This window comes from Stegodyphus dumicola, chromosome X2 (genome assembly GCF_044657685.1).
Source record: "Stegodyphus dumicola isolate Sdum_Otavi_A_Nest chromosome X2, ASM4465768v1".
In the NCBI taxonomy this organism is placed as follows: domain Eukaryota; kingdom Metazoa; phylum Arthropoda; class Arachnida; order Araneae; family Eresidae; genus Stegodyphus; species Stegodyphus dumicola.
In genome coordinates, this window is record NC_140781.1 from 33,458,164 (window position 1) to 33,481,873 (window position 23,710).

At 31.5% G+C, this 23,710-nt stretch overlaps 1 protein-coding gene across 1 annotated transcript in view; it reads right to left on the reverse strand.

The window, feature by feature from the left end:
• The window catches only part of DIP2 (disco-interacting protein 2), a 252,891-nt gene extending 232,124 nt beyond the window's left edge, over nucleotides 1–20,767 (reverse strand). The window contains exon 1 of the mRNA XM_035357833.2: nucleotides 20,256–20,767. Coding sequence (XP_035213724.1) covers nucleotides 20,256–20,340 — 85 coding nt within the window. The 5' untranslated portion in view covers nucleotides 20,341–20,767. The remainder of the gene's footprint in view (nucleotides 1–20,255) is intronic.
• Nucleotides 20,768–23,710: the final 2,943 nt, after the last annotated feature.

Consider the following 23,710-nt stretch of genomic DNA (forward strand, 5'->3'; position numbering starts at 1 on the left):
TGGATGAATTTTCAGATTTATATTCGAGATTTTGAGGAAAAATAGTCGGAGGTTAATCTTAGATATGTGGCCATTTAAGTAACCTGGAAAAAGTCAGAGAACTATTTTAAAGTGAAATATCAATTAAAAGTTACCTTTAAACACTGTATCAAAATCTTTTTAGATCAACGGGAGACTGTTAGGATATGCCTTTATAGTTTAGTGGTTATTAAAATTGTTCCAACCTACTTTTAATGCATTTTTTGCTTTTTTTTAATAAGTAATTACGTATTTTTGTCAGTTATTACAGATTTCTATGCTAATCTTGCGCATGGAGTTTTATTATATCTCATTTACATTTATCAAATTTTCTGTGAAGATGATGATGGTACTTAAGATGATACAAAAATAGAAAATTCCATCACTATCGTTCATCAAAAAGAAAAAGAGCTCTTTATATATATACAGTTTATCTCACGTGCTGAAAAACAAAGTGACCTAAAAATTATTTTTGAATTAATTTATAGTCACTACAGAAGAATACAGAAATGCATTCATAGAATCCAGTCCGTTATTGCTCATGAAAACTACAAAATTCTCTTTAGAATCATTATCGTTTATGACGTATTAGCTTAATAAAATTAAGATAACAGTAGGAAAGGTGATACAACTCGGGATGCTGTTACCTTAACCCTTTGACTTCTAACTGCTCCAAGTTGAATGGCTAGTGGCATGAATGGCTTGCGGCCGCAGAATGACTGACCACAGAAACAAAATTTAATTTTTTTCTCGTTGCTAAGCAACGAACGAGGTATGAGGTTTCTGCGAGTGTTGGATATATACGATAGGAATAATTTCCGAACATACACGAGACAGCAGTAAACAGCCAAAGCCATCGCCTAGCATGCATTTACGTCCATAGGGTACACCGCTGGATGACATATGCACCCACAGGCTACACCGATGGTTTTTGATGCATGCATATAGAAGACTCTCTTTACTGGTTTTGAAATAAATATGACTGTATTTAGACTTACCATGTTTCACACAACTAATATAATATTCTATATATGTTGACACAATATTCAAACATATTATAAGTATATTTCGATTCAAATATATTAACATATTCAAATTTGATAGATTATTTATTTCTACAAAGTATGTAAATTAGTTGTTCAAATAGATGTTAACTTCTCACGAGATGAAAAGCATAAACGCCATTTGTCAAATGTATCAAAAATTGAGATGTATGCAAATTAACTAGCCTATATTGTTTCAAGAAAAGCAAGCTGGTCGTTTTTCATTATCAGTAAATCTATAGAGCTGTTTGTTGTTTAAAACTGCATTCTATATGTCACATACACTTGTTTCTAGTTCAGTTCCTTTTACTGAAGAGCAGTGAGTTGCCATACAGCTTAACAGTCCTAAATTCAAGATGCACATTTGGCTCACAGTGGAATCATGGTGTAGCAGCAATTCAATGACATTACTGACATAACAAGACCTAACCAAGGGAATTCAAATAAAAATGTATCAAGGCAAACCATACACTGACAAGCCAAAACATAATGACCATCCCACATTTTTCAATGAACTCGTCTGGATGACATGTGATTAAGTGGGAATGGTATTTAACTGCTGCTTGGCGAACTTGCACTTTTTTCAGTGATGGAAAAGGCTGCTGATGAAAGTGGATTTGATAGAGGACTGGAAATGGAATCTTCCAGCAGGAAAACGCCCAATGTCACAAGGCTCGAATTGTGTTCGAGTGGTCTGAAGAACATAAGGATGAATTCCAATTAATGTCCTGGGCACTTAACTTGCCATTTCTTAGCCCGATAGAGCACATTTGGGATATCATGGAGTGGCAGCTCAGAGCTCAAACACCAACATGTCAGAATACCTTGAATTTGTGCGATTGCTGCTTAGACATTCGATAAAACCTGTCTCCATCTACCAAGAACTTGTGGCATCCATGCAAAGGCAAGTTGCAGCTCTTTTACAAGCAAAAGATTGTGCCACACGCTACTGAGCAGGTGATCAGAATATTCTGGCTCTCCAATGTGTATCAGACACTTGGTGACAATGGCTAAGAGACCTACAGTTGGTCTTACTCTCACAATACATTTCACTTAAACTTTTTTCACATTATTCTTAAAGTGACGATGACTAGGCTCCTGTCTCTTTTACCAAATCAGCTGAAATTCAGCTTGACAAGCGACAGCTGCTATTAACTTATCTGGAGAAAAACAGGAATATAATGTCATAATAATCAAGCTGAAAAGAACAAGATTTTTATTAAGGATGTTGTTTATTGTAGTGGTTAGAGTCATGTTAAATGGTCATACACTCTTGCATATATTCCAGAAAGATAACGTGAATCCTCTTACATCACCTTGTATCCCCAATGTAAGGTTCCCCCCCCCTCAAAAAAAATCTGCTTTCACTAATTTCCCATTAATAAATAATAATGCTCATTTGAAAAGAGCTACACTTGTCAGCAACTTTCTTCAAAGCGAAGATGTTTAAAGAATGCACTGGTTATTTCCAGAACTGAACCACAGAGATAATTTTTAGAAGCATCTCAGCTGATGACCAGTTATGGGTTATACCAAACATATCTTGAATGATGGGATCCACTGAATCAAGATGTCCTAAATGATTTAATTCTGTTATTATACTATAACTATAACAGATCATCCTCTTCTGTATTAAATGAATTTTGTTTCAAAGTACATTTTTTTTTTTTTTAATTTTATACATTTGCAATATAGAAGATATGACACACACACACACAAAACAAAAACAAAAAAAAAAAAAAAAAAAGATTGTGTAGCTTGAAAAAAGAGTGGAGTGAGCAACAACTGTTTGGAATTGTAATGACAGAGAGGATTCCAGTGGTCAGACTGTTAATCAACACTACTACATTGAAGTACTTAGACTTTATGAAGAAATTAGGGAAAAAAGGCCACAGTTTGGAGTGATGGATGGCTGTTGCACCAGGACAATGCACCCACTCCCATGGCCCCATCTGCCAAGCAGTTTCTGACCAGTAAAAACATTACTGTAATGAGGCATTCTCCTTATTCACCAGATTTGGCTCCATGCAACTTTTTTTTTATTTCCTTTTTATTTTTATTTTCAAGTTAAATCTTGCTTAGAAAGGGATCCCATTTTACCTCAGTTGAAGAGGTTCAGGCAAAAACAGAAATCTCCTGAAGGGCTTTCCAAAAGCCTCGTTCCAGAACTGCTACCAGCAATTTCAGCACCAAATGCAGAAATGTGCGAGTGCTGAAGGGGACTACTTTGAAGGTGATAATGTCACGGAGAACTGATTCTGTAAGTAAAATGATTTACTGGACCAGTCTCTTTTTTTCTTCCCCCCTCATATATCCCATTTTACACTTTTCATTAAAAATTTAAGCAATACTCTTTTTGTTGTTTTTTGTTTTGTTACTGTGGATCTGTATATGCTCCTATTCTGTCCCTTTTATCAATACTCAACATCTTCATACAAACCTGACTATTAAGAGTTTCACTTTGGACATTCATGTAATTAATTACACTACACACATAATAGGCTTTCACTAAATGGATTAAATCCAACCACATGTTTCAATTTGTGCAATATTATTCCAAAATACTATACATTATATTCAAATGTTTATTAAAATAGAAATACTGATAATAATTTTTCCACTACTTTTAACTTTGTTCAATTGTGTATTTAATATTACATTTTGCATTGTAATATTCTAAGTCATCTGAAAATAAAATCTTTATCTTAGCAATTTAGTGTCATTGCTTCAGCTACATCATTAAGAATAAATTTTCTAGGGATAAAGTGACTATGTAAATCATTTCACACTAATTTTAAAGTACATAAAATTGCTGCATACAGAAGGTAGACAATGGAAACATATAGTAAAAAAGAGATAGGTATGATGGTTGTATGAAATCTGAAAAGTAAAGCCCAAATATATTAAGTACTAATCAAATAAGGATGTAAGCCAAGGGTTCCAAACAAGGTTGGTATTGATCCCCTGGATGTCAATGAAACTTCAAAGACAGTCATTGATGATCAGACTGGGGGTCGATAGCCAAATATGCACGGCAACAATCTGCATAATCAAGACCCCTACTGATTACAAACAATTTAGTAATAAAACTGATAATCAATTATTTATTAATATGAAGCTATATCTTGTAGTAAGAAAGCAACCATATATGGGGGAAAATATACAAAACTGATTTAAGAAATCATATATGGGAAAAACAGACAAAATGATTTAATATATTTTCTATGACATTTTCCTATTTAACATTACTGCAGCTTCTTAAGCAGTACACCAGCAATGATTGGAAAGTATAGGTGATTTTTAGTGTATCTCAAAAATAAATTGCCTAATATTTGAAGTTTTCACTGCTTTTTACTGAACACGCAATATTTAGTTACGTAAAATATTCAGGAAAAGCTTCACATTGCTACGCATCAAAGCAATAATAGTCAGCATCTGAAAATTACAAGAATTTGCTTCTTCATCTGGAGGTATATTTGATTTCCAAGCATAACTGTAGGCAACATTTTATCGACACTTTTAATACCTTAATAGAATTTTGCCTTGAAGTTGACAAACTTATAGCTGAACAATTAATAAAATTCAAAGCACATATATTCTACATGGTTGATATATATTTGTTTTTCAACACTGCAAAAAGCAAACTGTAAGGAAGAGATAGCAATCTCACTAAAGCTAGAATAATCTTTGGTTTTCATTTTAAAATTGACTTGTTTGAACATTGAAAATAATTTCGTTACTTAATGTGATAATTTAACATGAGTATGCATTATTAAAAAGGGTTGTATTTCCTCTGAAAATACATTGTTATATACCAGCAACTTGCAAAATTTGGAATAAGGTTTTAATACTTGCTTCCAAGACATAGAAAATTTGAATAGAAAAACTGAATAACTGATCTTGATATTATTAGGCAGGAAGAGTTGATTACATTGAACAAGGATATTCAAGCAGAATTCTTCTTCAAAACACATGCAAACTTACTCAAAATACATACAAAGACATAGAAGGTGAATTTTTTTTTTTTTTGAAAATTTGTTTATAAAATTTAAAATAATAATACAAAAACAATAAAACAAATCTAATAAACCATTTTTTAAACTTTTCTTCATATTCTTAAACTAATTGTTACCTACGTTATTTATATACTATAATTATTTGTATTATGATTATAGGTTTTACTTCATATTACAGAGAAAGATATAAGGGAGTGGATGAAGAAAACCATTCTTTTAAAAGGGGTCAATGCAAGAAAAGGTTTGGGAGTCTCTGCTATCTTACATCAGGGATGTTTCTTGATATTTTCTTGAAGGTAATGAACCTATTGTCATTTCCTTTGTTACAATGCCTAACCTAAATATTTTGCAAAAAGATATATTTACTGAAGATGAAACTGAACCTTACTTATTTTGGTTTCCTACTAGGTAAAACTAAAAAAAGAAGACTTGTAGCAAAAGGGAGGATATCAGAAATCATGACCAAGTCAAAAAATAATATTTTGCTACTTTAAAATGGACAGGAGTGTAGTTAAAAGAAAGTGACAGATACAGGCTAGCAAGCAATGACTTGAACTATACACCAAAAATGAAAAATTACACCTGAAGGAATAACAGCATAAATACCAACAAAGAAAACCTGGTTTCATGCTGAGAGGTCATCAAATACTCCAAACAAACAGTTTAAATTGCTGTGTTGCAACACGAAAGTTATTGCTTACAGGTACTAATGTCACAAAGTGCATAGATTAGTTCTGAGAATACACTTGACATTATATTGATCAGCATTATGTAAATTTTTTCCATAAATTATGGAGTGTCATTTAAGTACTGCATTCTGTCTATAAAATAGTGTAGTTTAAGAACATAATATTGAAATTATACTTGTTACATTCAATCACCAAATCTTAATTTTATTGAGCAGTTATGGAAGTTCAAAACACGCCTTCTACATCATTCTTATAACTGAAATGGATTTTGCTAAAATAAATGCAATAAAAATACCTTTATCTTATGAATATATGATCTCTATCTCTACTTTACTTAGGAATGCTGCTGTTCTGAGTGATACACAGTTTAATTAGATGTTATCCTCATTGTGTTCACTATTCTTAACACTATGAATAAATACTGCATAAAAGTATCTAACTGAGTTCACAAAGTAGTATAATTTATTTAATAAAAATGGAAATAAATGCTTATTAATTGGAAAAAAATACTTAGCATGTTATTTTTTTTTTTTTTTAATCCTAACAACTTACTATTTAAGAATGCTTACTTTCGTACTACAGTAAATTAATTTCTTTCATCTGCATAACACGAGAAACTAAGCTTCTACAGAAATTCCAAAGGCATGTATGAAGACTGCCATATGCAAAGGTAAAAATAATATATGAAAATTTTATGAATTACATTTCTTCTGTATTGATTATTTAATTTTCATGTTTAAATTTATAATAAATAAACGGGAAAATTATATTAAAAACACAAAACTTATTTACAAATACAACTTCTAAAACAAACAATTATACCAACTAGTGCAAATAGTGAATGAAAGTAATTAATGTTTATGTGCTTTTATGTAATATGACCTTTAAAATATAATATAGAATTTTAATATTCTTAATGTAGATTATATGTATAATGAATATTGTAAATTTACTGTCACACACATAAAGAATAACTACAGAAAAAAAATTGTCATCTTCAGGAAAAACTTCTCTTAGCATATAGCCAACATTTTTACCACAGTATGGTAGTAGACATGCGGTTATTTCGAAGCAGGAAACATGAAAAATGAGCAATTCCCTCTCTGGGACTGCCATGGAATACACCACGAAGGCATGCTAAGAAGGCGGGAGAAATACCTTATAACATGATCATTCTAGTCAGGTATCTGTTACTAAAATTTCGTTAAAAGATAAACATAATTAAAACAAAGTCATTAAGACTACAAAATAAGATCTCAGAATGCTCTGAAAATAATCATCATTACAAAAGATACAAAAATCCATAATACATCAATGAGTTTGAACATACTATGGGTATAATAATCTATATAAGAGTAAATGGTGCCCATAAACTGTGGATGTATTTTAAACATACTTATGTAGATAATTAACTAACTCAGGAATTTTAACTGTCTTTGTCTCTATAAGCTACTTCTCAAAAACTCAAAAATGTTTTAATAACTAATGCTCTCTATCATATCAAAATCAAATAATCCTGCAGAATATAAATATTGATTAAAAGTGAATGAATATTTGAAGAGAAAAGGCAAATAATCTACTGTATTTCCCAAATAGAATACAGCCTCTCTTACTGGACAACTGTGAATTTTTTTAGGTATTTTTTCTTAAAAAAATGCAATTTCATATTTGAAGGTCCTAGTATTTCTCTATGCAGTACCTAAATTTAAGATATTATTACACAAGCACACAAATATTTAGAAATATGTATCACAGCACTTAAAATGCAATGAATAACTACTACACACTTAATTTTGATCCAAACAGAAAAAATATTAGTAAAAGTCCTTTTAAGACAGTATTTTCAAGTCTTAATGTTACCATACAATGCATTCCCAACATACTGTTTTTACACATTATGTTTGCTAATTTGACTGTATAGTATGCTAGCAGTTTCTGAATAGGTGCATCGAATATATGTAGATGGAAGGCTGTTACAATTTTTGACATTCAGTATATTTTGATTCTGTTCAACATGCAAATGTGTTACAAATGAATGATACTCTGTATCCTTGGTATGCTCATACAAAATGACCTGTTTTTAATGTAGTATTAAACCAAATCACTCACTTATTTAGAGTTACAAATGCTTCAGCACTAAAATGTCCACTCCAAACATTTCTACTCATACAAAAACTAAATGCTAAATTGCTACACTTGTCAACTGAAAGTGAAAAATTATACATTTTCAAAGTAACTAGTATTATGCAAACTGATAAACAGGGTTTTTGCTGGCTTTGTGAATTTTTGGGGAAGAGAATGTTTTTTTAATTATTATTTTTTCTAGATTTAATCAGACCCATTAAAATTTTTTATATTATTAATTTGTATTAAATGACATCACAATCTTTAATGTCTGCTCCCCAATTTTTCACAGTTTTACAAGAGTACATATTGTACATTACTGTTTTTTCTCTCTTTATATTACCAAAACAATTTCTTTCCTTATACCTGGTACCCTTTGGTGAAAACTATTGTACAGCTGATCCCAGAGAAAAAAAGTTAATAACAATTTCAAAATGCTCATGGATTCTGCAATATTATAGTGCTAAATATCTGTGCAAGCAGTGGTTTGTCATAAGGAGGAGGGACCACACCAGGCCCTAATCGAAGGCAGGAGACCATAAAAAAAATCTGATGTTTTTAAATACATATACCTATATTTAGGAAAACAGAAAAGGACAAAGCTGCAAAGTGGTCTACAATGATAATTATAAAGTTTATTGTGGAAATGGACTTCCAAGAATCTAACTATATTTGGCATTAAAGACTTTTTGACAATGGGTGTTTCAGTTGTTTCTTTCAAGAGACACTTTCCAAAGTTGAAGTTTATTAAAAGCTATCTTTGACTAACAATGAGCTAGGTAAGACTTAACAGTTTGGCAATCCTTTTCATTCAAAATGCAGCAGCTGAAAACAAATTTTGATGAAGACATTAAAAAAAAAAATTAGGGAGTAAAAGCTCACAAAGTTTTAGCTTTTTTACTGACTAAAGTTAAAAACATTTTTTAATCATCAAAAATGGCAGATTAATAAGGTTTTATAAATGTATGTTTGTCTGCTAGATTTGAGTTGTTTTTAGTTTAGTCTTAAGGGGTTTGTTTCCTCCCAAATAATTTTAACTATTTAATTTTAGCATATTTTCTACTCTTCATTTCATTTTAATTAAATAAATGTTTATTATATATTTGCACTGACATTTTGTATGATGATCCTTCTAATAAAGGTGGCCCAAGAGTGATTTTTACCTCAGGCCTCAACATCTGTGGGACAGCCAGTGTATGCAGGTACAATTCAGATTAGTAGTAAGGCTCTGTTAACCACTATCAAGGGAACAATAAAGCAAAAGTAAATAGTTTTATTAATATTCATCCCACAGACTTCTAATATGCTTAAAAGACATTTTGACCAAATTCATTCAGCCCATAAAAATTCCTCTGGTTGATTTTGACATGGAAGACATTCTCCCTCAGTTACTGAAGTTTTCCCATGCATTTTGCTCTTTCGAGGCAAACCGAGTCTTTCATTCTGTATCCAATATAAATTTCATTCAACAGTAGTACTAACTGATAAATAAAATGTGGCATTAAAGTTTCTGTTAGTATTGCAATTTAGTTGCACAGTGGTATCTTTCTTACTTAAAGCTCCAGTGCTCTCACACTAGAATTATAATTTCACTCATAAAATTTAGAAGCACTGCAACCGAACGTCCGTTGCATCAAAGACTATTAATTAGCTACTTTTTCTTAGTTATATAATTTGTGTTATGACTCATGTTTTTATCCTGTGTATTACTGCATATGTCTGTTATGTCCGTTACTGCATATGCATAATTTTTTTAATTTTTACTCTTCAGAGGATGATAAAGTCTAAATATCAGTTAAATTAAGTGCTTCAAATGTTTCTCTGTTTTGTTTTTAGTCATGCTTCAAATTTCTAAAAATAAGTAAATAAATAAATTTAAAAAAAATACTACATTATCATACAGAACTTTGAAAGAAGATCAGAAATGAGAATAAGCAGCCTGCTTTAAATAAACAACTTTAGACCAAACTAAAGAACTTTACTCTTAAATGTAGAGTACAATGCAAACTTCAAAGCAGAAAACTCATCTCTGCATAATAATAAATGCATAACAATAATGCTTAAAACGTAATAATAAATAGTGCTAAATAGCATAGCATAACAAGGAGATAAAACTATTATTGTAAAAAGCATTTTGGATACTTTTAAATAAAATGTTTGTTTGGTGAAAGTTAATTAGGAGTGTAATAAGCATAATTTAGCAACCTTATTAACAAGGTGAGAGAAAGACTTCATACACGCTGATTTCACCAAAACTCTGCAAAACTATAGAATACTTTAGAGTCAATACAGACAGATTCAAAAATATTTGATAAAAATATAAAGGCAAATATAGGAGACCAAAATAATCAGATTTTGTAATAGAATATATGTGCAAAATTGATGCTTTAAAGTAGTATATTGCAGGGATGGCCAAACTTCAAGACGATGGGAGGTCCATGATAGATTTTATGAACATTCGAGAGCCGCAAGTCCAAATTTATATCGTTTCAAAAATAATGAGACAGATTTTGAATATAAAGAAACTCTGAAGTAAATTAATGAATATGTGATTAACATGATTACATATCAATACATCTTATATCTACCATTTTATGTTCAGAAAAGTGAAGTCCCAAGAAAATACAAATTTGTAACGCTTGTACTGAGGAACTGAGCGTTTTTTCTTCAAGTAGAGAAACCAAATATTTTCTTCCGATTTCCTTTATACCTCTCCGTTTATAATAACTGTTGTTTTATTTTAGTAGAAGTAAAATGAATCAGAAGAATGGTAAAATGAATGGTCTACAATAACATAAAAAATGCTATTTGAGCAAACTACAAATCATTATTTAAAAGGAAACTGAGTTTTTTTTAACTAATGATCAGTCTTTTAGAAAAGGTAAATTAAATTATACACATCAACATGCACTGCAGAAAGTGTTACTCGAGCAAAAATACTTATTTAGAAATAAGCTATTAATTTGTTCATGCTTTCGCTTAAAACGCAATTTTTTTCCTCTACATAATTAACATTAGGACCAACATACTGAGATCATTCGAATCTTTGGATTCTAAACTAAGAAACCGTTAAAACATTTTTTTCCCAAAACTTCGGAATAATTACTTTTACTGATGTGCAGTATAGAAGACTTCACTAAAAAAAGACATGATTGCAATTTCAGTGGTATTTGAAAAATCAGTATTTCTCATGACGTCGTTGACTGATACAGCATTTCAGTGCAGCATCCAACGGAATCCGCCAGAATTTTTTAGTAATTAGTACACAGTGCATCATTGAAAATTCTTGAAACTATCTCCCGAATCATTCCAATAATTTTGGACACAGATAACAGAGTTCATGAGCATCATTGAAAATATCTCTCGAATCATCTCGCTAATTTTGGACATAGATAACGAAGTTCATGCACATCAATGAAAATTCTTGAAACTATCTCTCAAATCATCCTGATAATTTTGGACATAGATGACGAAGTTGATGAAAATTCTCGAAACCACTTCTTGAATCCTTACCATAATTTTGGACATACATAACCTAACACTAATAAATTTATTAGTTCATGACAGGCTATATTAACACTTTGTCAAAAACATACTATCTTCGTCTACCAGCCGAACTCTTAACATAGCTGTTTAATTCTGAGCTTTTTTTCAAATACATGGCAAATTAAAACTAATGTTACATAAAGAAAACATGCCCGTCGCCACTATAACGAATTTATTTCACAAATACAGATATAACATGAATGCGTAACTCTTCATATTCCTATAGACATACACACAAATGTTCGATGTGAAGACCTTTTGTAACATGGCAGATGTCTGAACAATAGTTCCCAGGTTCTTGCCAAATACGTGTATGGATCCATCATATTCTAAATGTTGGACCCATATAGGTGGTCAAATGAAATGTCTCATCTTGAATTTCTAAGTAAAATAACTCAGAAAAATAACTCAGAAAAATTTTTTAATAAATTATTGTCAGCCTAACAGTTACGCAGTACAACTTTCAACTGGGTTACCTAACCTGCTTAAAATCTCAAATTGAGTCTGTAAGCAGAGGATATTTTAGAAAATAAAAGATCGGACATTAAAAATAAACATTTATGGGAGCAAAATTTCACATTATTTCCTGAAATTTCTAGTGATCAAGCAGTGGATCATTGTACAACACTTCATTTGGATACTAAGCATTCATGAAGGACATGTCAGACGTATATGATGATCGAAAATTAAGAAGACAAAAAATATCAACAGATTAAAAGAAGTGTAATGCCGAGCTATCAGAGCCGGGGCAGCTGCAAAGTGGCAGTACTAAGGGGTGAAAAATTTTAGATATGCTGAGCAGCAAAATGCCTCTAACCTAGTTTGAGGTTTAAAGAAAGAAGATCATCAAAGAAGAAATCGAAAAATACAAGAAAATATCACAAGATAAAAAGATTTCACCAATATAAATATGCCAATTTTGATAAAAACGTTCGAGAAGACAGACGTTTGTGTTCTGTTGATCCCTCATTGCTTGATGCAATGCTATTGATATGACGATTTGATGATAAATTACGTTGAAAGGTCTCTATCTGGAATAACAATATTTGATAAAATGGGAATTAAACATTTTGACTAAAATTTAAATCATTGTCAAACCAATGATTCTTCCCACAACTCCAAATTATTCAGCATCCACAACAAATGGCGAAACAAATTTTGATCTCTGCCTAGGATAACCAAGAAATTATCTCAAAATATTGATTTCACGTGGGATAAGTATTCATTAAGCATATTATTGCGAATGGTTGCAAAATCTGTGAAGAAATTGCATAAAAGTGCCTGACTTGCTTAGGGATAGGAAATTAATTTTGAAGGAGTTCCAAAGAAAATTGAGACAACCAAGTAAGAGGCAGAAGGTTCACTGCACCAAAAATAAAATCCTCGTAAAATTCTTCCACAGATTAAAAGAGCTCTACATAGATTGTACTGTGAATCAGGTTTCTTAAGCAGTTACTCACGCCATTTAAGGACTGAATAAAAAAAGTAGTATCCTACAACAAATAGAAAATCTTTCATGTGGATCACAACTGTTATGAACAATGGGATCACACAGGAATGTAAGATACTGCTTGAAGTAAAATTAACTTGAGAGAAAAAATAGTAGTCAGAATAATTAAATAAAAATATTAACATTACGTTATAGATTAACTTCATATTAGTGTATTCCGATGGCCATTACCTGATCCAAAAGTAACATAACCAGGATAGCAATTACTAGAAATGGAATTATTTGTATTTTTATGCATTTGTTGCTCTGACAATGAGCCAGCAGTGGACAGTTTGGAATCTATCAAATTTTTACATACATAATATCAGAAATTAAATTAGTGATTAATAAAGAAACATGGCACTGCAAGATTTCTATTTCAAATTCCATGCGTTAAAAAATTAAACTATGTTTTTTCAAAATCAATCGCATTTCAGATGGCCAAGGACCGCAAGTAGCTCGTGAGCTGCAGTTAAGTTGTCGGAGAGCCGCAGTTTGCCCATGTCTGGTATATTGCATTGTTGAGCAGGTGATAAAAGCATTCTGCTGGTGTAAATCATCCCAACCTGTACTGCAAATGCTATGCAACTGTGGAAATCTTCTAACTGCATTCTACTCATGTGGCTGCAGATAGAAACCAAGCTGCTGCTCTATGGAGGTACTTGCTTCCTTTCAGTTTTTACTGAATTTCAGCCATAGTCCCATAGATAAAATGTATATCAACAAGGTCTGGATACATGTAGCAATGCAACAACTAGCATTTTCACACAGGATTTATATTAACAGAAACAAAATGCCTTTACCTGCCCTTTATCACCATTCTGTACTGATTCAAAGGGGCATTTGGGTACACACATTCCATAACAAAATCCATTCATTTGTGCCTCTCTTACATTTTCGACATATATTTTTGAATCATTTTGTATATCAGCAAACACATCAAATATTTTCCTCAGAAACAAGTATAACTGAGACTAAAGTTATCCCTTACAACATAATGACAACTAATGTTTCTTATTTCTTAACTTTTCATCTTTTGAAAAAGAAAACTTTACTCCATTGTGTCCCTCATGAAATGACTATGAAACACAAAGATTAAAAAAAAAAAAAGTGCTGCATCATTATAAGAATAACACAAAGTAATAATAGTCCAAATTTGATCTTCAAATCTTTGATCTAAAAGTTTGTTTACAAAACAAAAAAGCCAAGCAAACTATCTTCCCCTGCAGCAATGGATAATGGGTGGCTGAAACGAGACTAATGAGTGCTTTCTTCCTCAAATGCTAATTAGTTATTTTTGTCTCTGCTTCTTTAATAATTATGAAGGATTTATGCCATATTTAGATTAAAAGAAATCTGCAGAACAGAAATAAAAATAGCTTCATTTGAGAACTTAATGTAGTTTCTTAGATGCAGAAATAGTCCTGACCAAATAATATGGCACCCCAGTTTTTTATTTACTTTATTTTTTTAGCAACCTATTACATTTCTTGCACCTAGGAATCATGAAATCTTTTAATATCCAACTAACAAACAATTGCCCTAATACTGTTTCACATGAATTTAATATTTAATGCTTGATTTTTCACTTCATAATATAAAAAGTCAATATCAAGCATCGTTAAAATTTACAAAACTATTTAATTATTTATATCAGATGATTTGAATTTACGAAGCATGTTTTGGGATTAAAAGTTTTTTCAGCGATGAAATATCTCCAGCAATATTTTGGTGTCTGCTTAGTTAGGTATTCCCTGTGACAATAACTTGCCGTTTTTTCCTAAAGATCAGAAAAGTAACAAGCAAATTGATATACTGAATGAGTACATTTCTTTTTCTATACTTTAATAACTAAGCATTAAATTAAGAATGAAATAATGTACAGCTTGCAAAATTAGGCAGAGATGGAACTAGAAACTATAACTGTCTTTCGAGAGTTTAATAGGATTAACCAAATATCACTGGAGTTTTGTAGCCAAAAAAATTATTACCAAGATGAATCACTCAGGATAACAGATAAGTACCACAATGTTAATAAAAAAATTTTCATAAATAAAAAGTATACTATCATTATATTTCATTCTTTGTTTACTGAAAATAACTCACCTAAAAGGCATAATAAGAAAAACTTCTGCATTTGAAGTGAGATGGTGACGGAAGTTTTTTTTTTTTTTTTTGTTCTGTTTCTACTTTAGAATGACATTCCATTCGAGTTTTTTTTAGACTTAACTGATTATATAATTAATTTTCTAAAGCAGTTTTACTGAGAACTGATTTGGATAAATAATGAATAATACACCTGGTGTCAGCAGCTTTAAAGAAGATAAATAATTTTTTTTCTACTTTGAATTATATAATACATTAAGCTTTCGGTAATTAAAATTTATGAATACATAAAACAGGAACCAAAAGCCTAATTTATAATCTTAAAAAAATACTATTACACTTAAGTGTATTATTAATTTTTAAATGCAGGAAAACTATTAAATTTGTAAAACTGAATGGTTTTTATCAGGAGCTGTAATAGCTCTCCTTTAAAATTTACATTTACATTATATTAAGCTATTAGGTAAAGTACAAGACATAGCATAAATTTTATTACTAATTATCAATATCATAGATTACTAGAAAATGCAAATATTCAAATTACACTTTTATTAAGTAGCCTATTTACTCGTCACTCCAAACACTGAAATTTATGCTCTTCTTTAATACCTAAAAAAGTTTGCATTTTCACCTTATACATAAAACTTTAATTTTCAACTATTTATATGCTGATTACTTGATCTTTTTACAAGCCAAAATAAGCTCATATTAATAACAGTTTTGGACTTCATTAATTTTAAAATTCTATCCCATCAAAAGTGCTCATCATTAATGGCACGAATGTCAGCTTGGGTGATAAATTAAAAATTTTGATCAAACTGAAACAATAAAGCTTTCATTGAAGAACTCTTAAAGCTTTATCTCTACAGTAAAGAAGAGAACAATATAGAGGTACTCTACTTCACAAGAGCAGAAATAGACAATTAAAGACAAGTACTTTTTCATACCCAGCACTTATGTGTGAATATATTCATTAAAAAATATATACAGTCAAAAGTCTTTAATCCGGACTCGTCAGGACTTTGGCGATTCCGGATTATCGGTTTTCCGGATTATAGATCATCAGTTTAAATCTGGTAAGATGGCAAGCAGAGATTATAAAATTAAAAATATGAAACTGTAATTTATGAAATAAAGGGCAATTATGATCTAAAGGGTATCAAAATTTACAAAAAAATGCTTAATATTTATTTGTTTACTTTATTAAACATTTCTTTCAACGCCCGCATGTGTAAAGCATACATTATGCATAGTCGAAATTAGAAAATTGCAACCACAAAACTATTTGATGTGTATTCGTGATATTTATAATGACGAGGAATTTGATTTAAATCATATCAAAGACGGAGTACATCAAGATGAAATACTATTTTTAGTAAGGAATTATAAGCCGAATAAAATAAAAACATCTGCCCTGAAGATAAGGATAATGCTGACAGATAACTTCCAGTTCACTGCGTGCCACAGCATCCCCCCCCCCCGCAGAGCAGCGTGAAATTGATAAACAGATTTCGGAATGATTAGAGAAACAAAGGATATGCCTTTATCCATTTTTTGCAGCAATTCCACTTTTTGTTTGATGGACACCAAAACATGCTTTCGCTTTGTAGATCCTTCGACAGCTCCAGAATCGGAAATTCTTTTTGACATAATCGAAAGTTCAAGCTTACTTTTTTAAAACTGCTCTAACAGTCTGCAAAAAATAATAAGCCGGATCCAATTAGAAGATTAAGGAACAACGCAATCTGCAACATTAACTGAAATAGATAATTAGATAATTTTAGCTTAGCTTATACTGTTCATTATACATTAAACGCGCCTGCGTAAACGTATTATGTGCATGTGTAAAAATATTATGCATATTATATAATGTGTGCTTTACGCATGCGCAGAAAGTTTGTAGCTTTGAGGTCCGGATTATAGATCATTCCGGATTATGGACGTCAGGATTAAAGACTTTTGACTGTATATATTTTAATGTATAAATATTGAAGTTTTTGATTTTTTAAAGGTCCTCTAAATATAGTTTTAAAGAATAGCTGCTAAATCTCCCTTTCTCAGTTGAGACTGAATTTTAGTTAACAAACAGAGCCATTAAAATTATCAAAAAGGTTATCTATAAAACATTAATGAAATACACAAGTTAAATTGAGAGAACATTACTGCAAGATACAAATTAAGATTAGTCAAAATATACACTAAAAGCTCCACATATATTTAGAGCTATACATTACACGACATTAAGTTAATGCTCAGTATCAAAAGGAAAACTGAAATAAAAATATTGAATTAGAATTTTGTAAGAAAAGCCTTAATATTCTAGGTAGCGTATTTTCACTCACATACGTGTATGTGTACCTTTAGTACATTAACTTAAAACCCTTGAATCACGGGAAAGTTTCATTAATTGCAGTTATGCACTTAAAAGCTCATTAGATGGTTGTAACTCAAACTCCTGACATTTTTGTAATATTCATTATGTAACAAATACAAATGTTTCATCTATGTACAAAAATGTTCGGTACTTTTCCGTTTTGCCGGCGCAAACGACAAAGTCGCCAATAATGGTACGCCAAACGGAATATCTTCGCTGGTAACCTTTTGCGCTTCATTTTCAAAACAAGTCGCACCTTTTTCTTATTAGATTGATTGTTTCTTTCAATACTGGCATACAATTACATAGAATGCTTACAAGATAGATAAATTAAGTCAATTGGAATACAATCACACCGCTCACCTGAAGGCGAAAATATAGAAAAGGCAAAATTAAGGGTTAAATTTATCAATTCTAACGAGAATGCACTGAAGTTTTACATAATTTCTGAGTAAGCTATTCGAACGAATTAAATAATTCTCGCATTTAAACTTGTATTACAGTTCCAAATTAATATTTAACTTGAAATTAATGTAGATAATTACTGAGAGAATTAGATTTTTGTAGAATAGTTTACGTGTGATGAGATCACTTGGGTTCACGTGATATGAACCGGCGAATCAGGATGTTGAACCATGAAAGCATAGTAAATTCTTAAATTTATGTCTTTTTACAAATTTATTGCCTTTATTTATTGGCTTTTTATAAAATTTTAAACCAAATTAAAATATTTATGCCTTTAAAATAAAAAATTCTTAGAACTAACATTTGTTAACATTTTTTTGTGTGTATACTGTATGCTGTCGCCAACAAAGTCTGTTTGGCGAGATTTGCGCCGGCGAAACGGAAAAGTACCAAATGTTCCTTAAGTGATAACTTACAAATAGCTAACAAAAAAAGTTTAAAATTATTTTCATATTAAATTCCATGCTATTAAAATATTTTTAATACAAAAAGGTAGTCATTCAATTTTAGTTACAAAGTTTAGTTTTTGTTATGATTCAATTTTAGTTACAAAGTTTAGTTTTTGTTATTTTGTAACTATGGAAGCTAACAAAGCATAATATAAACATGGCACATAGTAATCTTATATATATATATATATATATATATTTTTTTTGAATTTATTATTGACCTACATACATTTGCGATGACATTTAGAAAATATTTTTCTCTCCTAAAAATCTTCCAGCTTAGATAATTAAAAGCATTTAATTATTTATTATAATCTAACTATTCGGAGTAATAAAATGGAAGGGAAATACAGTGAAACATCTCATTGATACCATCTTTAAAAAACACCAGTATTCCCAAGAACATAATTAAATAAAAGTACTAAACATCACTGACAGTCATGTTTATGCCGATCACTTTGCACGAAATTGCCTGATACTATGGATGGTCATCTTAGGAAAGTTTCACCATAAGACAAAAAGGACAGAATGATGAACAAAACTCATGAGAAACTGTTTACAACAGCAACCGATTTTTATGAAACTTTGCCTTCCTCCTAACATGCACTACTGGCTTGACATTAAAATAAGTACTCTGTCACAGACAAACAGTTAAATTATCAAACATAATTATTAATTATAATTAATAGTAAATTTCACAGAAAATGAAAACTCAGCTAAGCATTAGAAACTTAATATTAACACCTTTCAGTGCCTTAAAAGTACTATAAACACAACAAACTTTTATTTGGACAATTCTATACCTTAAAATATAAGATATAGAAGTTGTTAGATATTTAGTCACTTGGAATAGAATTAAAGCTCAAAATGAAAATAGTCATTTTCGAGATTAGATTAACAACTGTAATTTTATAGAAACTTTCAAATAACCAAAACGTAAATTTCTTTTTTCATTTGCTCTCACTAACTATGGAAGATTATTTATAGCTTCTCAAGTATGCCCAAAATGTCTGGAAAAGATTAAAACCGGGCTAAAAGAAAAAAGAAAAACTATAAACCTTTACAATCAAAAAATCAAGCAGACACATATAGCTACTACATAAGGCAAAAATATTTTCTTTCGTAATGAATATTAAGAATCAAAGCTCTGAACTGACGGGTGAATGTAACAGTATACAGCTTACCTACTCCAATGAACTGCTAGTCAGCTACCTAATAATTTTAAATTGTGTTTTTCTCCAAATTACTACAGAACTATATTGCATAAAAATGCCAATTTTCAAATACAAGGTTCTTTGCACTCTATGGAATTAATATAAAATAAAATTCAGCATCTACATTTCTACATATGTATAAAAAATTAATTAAGAAACTGACCAAAAAATATCAACATAAAAAAAACTGATTACTACACACCCATAATAATTCCAGTCTACTTTTGTCTAACTGTCAACAATCAAACACTGAAAACTCGTATTAAGATTTCACCAATATCTGTCATATCACCAAAAACAGAAATGTGTCATTAAAAGTATAATGTAATGATCTTTCAAAAATTATACAACTGTCCCCTTAATTTGGCAAGCCATAAGAAAGGCATTTAATATGAAAGCTAACCTCTTCAGTATAGGACATAGACAATAAAAACAGAAACTGTCAGTGACACAGTAAGAACTAATAAACCAGAGTCCAGAACTGTATTAGATTTGCACCTATTTTAAAAATTGAAAATTTTGTGTTTTGTTTTCATCAGTATTAGTCATGTTCACAGAAATGTATCACTGAAAGTACATTAGGATATAGTTGTATGACAGGAACCTTATCCCAAATGAACAAACTATGATTAGTTATTAGTGACAAGCCAGATCGCGAGCTCTTCATTGGATAGGTTCAAAGAGACTGAACAGAAAATCCTAAAAGTATATCATACACTCACCTTCAGAAAGTTCTAGTTCTAATTCTGCTAGTTTATCTTTAACATCAGCAGGCAAACTTTCAAAGTCTATATCTTGTTCGGTCATGACGTATAGAAACCGTACAGCCCCTCACTAATCTTTTGTCAGTTACTAAACATTAATAAAGAGTTTGGTTTTTGAATTATATCACGAACAAGGAATGCACAAAAAAGTCATCATCCATCAGTCGTCCGATAAAATATTTACACTGAAATTGAAGCCAACTTTAAAACAATACAGAACTGAAAGTTAGTAAGGAAAATTAGTTGCGATAGAAGTTCAACACAGCAATACAGCAATTGACGCCTGAAACAAATGTAGGCAATAGACAGACGTTAAATTTGCACAAGCAACACCTAATACTGTTCATGCACTCAATTCCATCCACTTCTTCTGAAACATTTTTAATATAACTTTTTCTCTACATTCCAAAATGTGTACCGTAGCCTTCGGTCTAATCTGCTTAGTACCTATTTTGAACAAAAAAAAATAAATAAAAACATCAGGTCGGCATAACGCAACGCTAGCGCCCCTAGTGGAGAGCGCAAGGAACGCTTAAGAGAATTTTCATTGTAGAGAGATGATGATACAAAGCGGGCAACTTCAAGAAATGAGTACAGCGCCGTACAAATTACCGGAGTCCAGTTCTCTTAAACGCGCCCGTTTCGAGGTGTTTCTTTTCTTTTTTTTTCAAATAAAGTCTTAAATAGATTGACATGAACACAAATTCATTTTTACGTACAAATTAAATAACGTATAAATTAATCTATAAGTAAAAATCATCTTACAGTTTTCCTTCCTATTTCTTTTAATAACGAATAAATAATCCGATTTAGATAAGACCTATCTTAAATAAGCTGACCATAATTTTTAAGATAAAAATTGTATAAGTCATATAATTTCCAGGTGGAAGGGAAAAAAATCAGACTATAACATGAAAATTTGAAAAACAAATAAATAAAATGAGGCTAAATAAAAATATTTAATTGAAATATTTCGTAACAGAACCAATGTGTAGTGGTATCGAAACGATGCTACGTAGGATTGACACCGGCACTCCATCGAGCTTGTGTAGATTAGACACCAGCACAGGACTAGTACTGTTTAGAATAGATTCTGTTATAGGATCGACACAGCATATACGTTTGACACTAGAAAACAATTAACATTGTCACAGGGACAAAAAGGCTTATAATTTATACTAGCGCATAACAAAGTTGGCAAAAATTTGATAACAGTTTTTTTTTTGGGGGGGATACCTACTCAGAACCAGCTCGACACCAACTCAGAATTGACAGCTGTATGAAATCAAAATCGGTTTTTGGCCTGCTGTATTCATCCAGTGCGGGGAGAAATTTGATTGAGCACATTATCTTCGACATTCCCCCCTTTCTTCTCTATATTTTTCTTCTTCTCGTCTATATGAGTAATGTGATGTTGTTAGCAGGTTTTTAAGAGATAACAGCCACGAAACTTGCATCTTTTGTATTGAATTTAATTGAACTTTCAAGTTCTTGACTCTGCAAACATAGTTAAGAATATTAACCCAAATGATTTTCTATATTTACATTTAAAGTTCTAGCTAACGCTCTGATCCATTAGTTTTATCTAGCTGTTGGTGAAGTGTTAAATTCTAACATTTTCATGTTATTCTCTTATAGAAAAATTTCATCAAATGTTAAAAACATTCAAAATAAATAAAGCAAGCAAATGATATATAAAAGCAAAGCTTAAAAAACAAAAACACAAACTGAAAATTAGGAAAAGAACCGAAACAAGTGCCAAGACTTTCCGAGTATCGTATTTACACTTGAATTTCCCTCCCTTTTCGTATTAATTTTACCATAAGGGAAATTACGCATATTATTCAATTTCCAAAAGACGCGGTTACAGTCAGAAAATAACAAATGAAAAGTATTATTGATTAAATTACCGATATTTATCCTAAATTTTTTCTTTAAAAAGAACTTACATTTTAATAAGATTTCTTAGTAATATTATCATTCCCAATATCTAACAAGATATCATTATTTCTAATTTCGGAATATTGAATTTCGTCCTCTCTTATTGTTGTCCTCTGCTTTTCTCTAGGCCTCAAATCATTTAATACTGCTGAATCTGTTGTTTCTGTCATCTGCTACAGCTTCCAAATCATAGGCATAAGTCACTGTTGTGTCATCGTCTTCGTCGCCACTCAGTTTGTATTTACACGTTCGATGATCCTCAGAAGTCTCATTAGCTTTAGATAGCTCCTCTTCCTTGAAGATCATCACTCTTATCAGTCCAACCCATACCCCGAAAACCACAACCAAATCAGACACAAGATTCTGGGGTTTTATTTTATTTTCCTAACAGATAATTTTATTTTGGAAATAAATTAACTCTCATTTTTCTCATTTAAACTCTCGTTTTCCAAACCTCGCTTTCTTGCCAGAATGAGATTTTAGTTTCGCGCTTTATGAAAATTGGGGTAGGAAGTTACTATTTAAGTTGAGGTAGGAGTCACTTCAGACAGCAACATCGCTCACATTTTAAGACGTGCATCTGCTCGCTCCTGATTTTGTGATATTAGAACTCTTCTTTTATTATACCTGATCAGAGTGCATGCCGCTGTAACAGTAGGTCGGCATTGCAATAGACTCTGGTTGCTTTCTCCGCTGCTTCATTTTCTGCCATCCGCTCCACCATGGATCGAATGATTGATTTTATTGCCTCTGAGATTACCAACTTAGAATGCATCAAAGAAGCTGATGGATCTCTCTCATCTAAGGACGCACGAGACCTTAAATTCCTTCGACGCCTCAAACTTTTCATTGACAGAGAACTGAACGCTGATCGTTCTTCTACTTCTCTTCCCAAACCAAACATCCCTGCTCCTAAGGTTAATGACAGTGATTCTTCAATAACTGGAATCAACAAAACTAATGTCAGACGAGCCAGCAGCCCTGCGCGCTCAGATGAAGAGCAGTCGAAAAAACATAAAGCACTGAATGAAGACAGCTCCGACACGGACTCAGGTCCTAAAGGAGATTTTACTAGAAGACTAAGAAAACCCTCTCGAAAGTCTACTCTGACGGATTCCTCTGTTTTGTCAGAAGTTTCGACAGCTGAGCGGACCACGGAAATAACTTATGATAATATGGATACAGCCCCAGACGTGGATAATATGGATAAAGCCCACGCTAATGTGGCGCCATCTAGTGAGATCCCCGAAAAGCCGGCTGCGAGTACGTCTCAGACGGAAAGCATGGTGCGGCCTATCGGTGCTGCAGATGAGGTCACGTGCCCGGCTGGGCTAATAGGTGATGCTCATGATCATGAAACTGGTACCAATTCTGCCGAAAATAATGAGCAGGATGTGGATAAATTCATACATCCAAATAAAGTGAGCAATAAAGCTCCCCCGATTATTATACAGGATGGTAAATACTCCTGG